The sequence below is a fragment of the Zootoca vivipara genome, chromosome 1, assembly GCF_963506605.1.
Source record: "Zootoca vivipara chromosome 1, rZooViv1.1, whole genome shotgun sequence".
Taxonomy (NCBI): domain Eukaryota; kingdom Metazoa; phylum Chordata; class Lepidosauria; order Squamata; family Lacertidae; genus Zootoca; species Zootoca vivipara.
The window spans coordinates 102851348-102853265 of NC_083276.1; the positions used below are offsets into that span (position 1 = coordinate 102851348).

General features: G+C 53.9%; 1 protein-coding gene across 1 annotated transcript; it reads left to right on the plus strand.

The window, feature by feature from the left end:
- The first annotated feature begins 275 nt into the window (after positions 1 to 275).
- Positions 276 to 860, plus strand: LOC118083183 (guanine nucleotide-binding protein G(i) subunit alpha-2-like). The gene has a single exon (XM_035111401.2). It carries the CDS (start codon positions 282 to 284, stop codon positions 858 to 860), a length of 579 nt encoding a protein of 192 aa, XP_034967292.1. The 5' UTR covers positions 276 to 281.
- The last annotated feature ends 1058 nt before the right edge of the window (positions 861 to 1918 follow it).

The following is a 1918-nucleotide window of genomic DNA, read 5'->3' on the forward strand; positions in this document are numbered from 1 at the left end:
CAAACATGCAAACAGAAGTGTGGGGACTGCTTACAGTGCAATCACAGTGAAGCCAGTTGTGTTGATGAATATTGTACAGACACAGCTCACTTCCTCTGTGTTAAGATTTTCTACTACCCGTGTTTCTCCTAAAATAAGACACGTCTTATATTTATTTATCCTCCAAAAAAACACACCACGGCTTATTTTCAGGAGATGTCTTAGTTTTTATTATTGTAAGGTGGGCAAGGCAAGAAAAGAAAGTACCGTACCGGTAGTGTTTTGCAACTGAGCGCTCCAAGATGATCGACAAGAACCTCCGCGAGGACGGCGAGAAAGCGGCGCGGGAGGTGAAGCTGCTGCTCCTCGGTGCAGGAGAGTCTGGGAAGAGCACAATCGTAAAACAGATGAAGATTATCCATGAGGATGGATACTCAGAAGAGGAGTGCCAACAGTACAAAGCAGTGGTTTACAGCAACACCATTCAGTCCATAATGGCTATCATCAAAGCGATGGGGAACCTGCAGATCGACTTTGGGGACCCTGCCAGAGCAGATGATGCCCGTCAGTTGTTTGCACTCTCTTGCACTGCAGAGGAGCAGGGGATCATGCCAGAGGACTTGTCCAACGTGTGGCTCTTGCCGTCGGGGCTCAGCGCTGCGCACGCTGCGGCTGTTGCTGGCTCCCGTTGGTTGGGGCTCGGCTCTGTGATCGCTGCACCTCCTGCCGGCTCCCCTCGGTCGGGGCTCGGCTCTGCGAGCGCTGCACCGCTTGCCGGCTCCTGCTCAGTCAGGGCGGGCTGTTGCTGGCTCTCACTGGCTCCCGCTGGGTCGGAGCTCGGCTCGGTGAGCGCTGCGCCTTTTTCGGCTCCCGCTCAGTAGGGGCGCGGCGCTCTTGCCGGCTCCCGCTTAGTCAGGGCTTGGTGCGGCGTGTGCTGCACCTCTCACCGGGTCCTGCTGGGTCGGGTTTCGGCGTAGCGCGCTGTTGCGGGCTCCTGCTGAGTCGGGGCTCGGCGAGCGCTGCACCTCTTGCCGGCTCCCGCTCAGTCAGGGCTTCGTGCGGCGCGCGCTACGCCTCTCACCGGGTCGGGGATCAGCACGGCGTACTGTTGCCGGCTCTCCCGGGTCCTGCTGGTCAGCCCTCGTGGGGTCCTGCTTGGGCGGGGCTCGGCGCGCTGTACTGTCGGGACCTGCGGCTCTCGCGGGGTCCTGCTGGTCGGCTCTCGGGGGGTCCTGCTGCAACTCTTGCCGGCTTCTGGTCAGTCGGGGCTCCACGTGGGACACGCTGCTGGGCGATTTGGCGGAGCAGCAACATCCGTTTCCAGGCGCCAACAGGAAACTTCCTTTTCCTTTTCCTTTCCCTCTTCCTCTTCCTTGGCGCCATCCAGACCTGCTCCCCCCCGGCTTATTTTCGGGGGATGTCTTATATTTCTTTGCCTTTAAAAGATCGTGCCATGGCTTATTTTTAAGGCCTGTCTTATTTTAGGAGAAACACGGTATATGGTGTTTCCATAGTCTGTGGTAATGCAAATGTTGTTGCATCATCAAGTAGAACACCTTCCCCACAAGTTGCTTATCTGCATTCATCTTGTGAAACAGCTCACAATGTCGTTTTCAAAGCTACCACAAACCCACTTTCCCCCTGCCTCAAGGCTACTGAGTTTTCCTTTGGGAAGTCTGGTTTTTTCGCTGAAAGGCAGCTTAGAAATGTAATGGATAAACAAGTCGCCTGATTTTATGTGTTATCAGTAAATATCCACAATCTAATGAGATTGCGTTGTCCATTGGACCTTGACTACAAAGTCAGGCTACAGACTCCACACATAAGTGTTGGGCTTGTTAATTGGTTTATATGCAACACAGAAAATACAGAATATTCTGATGTGTGCCAGCTGTTTTATATAGGGGAACTTTATCTACACATTCATTTGCACCTCTAA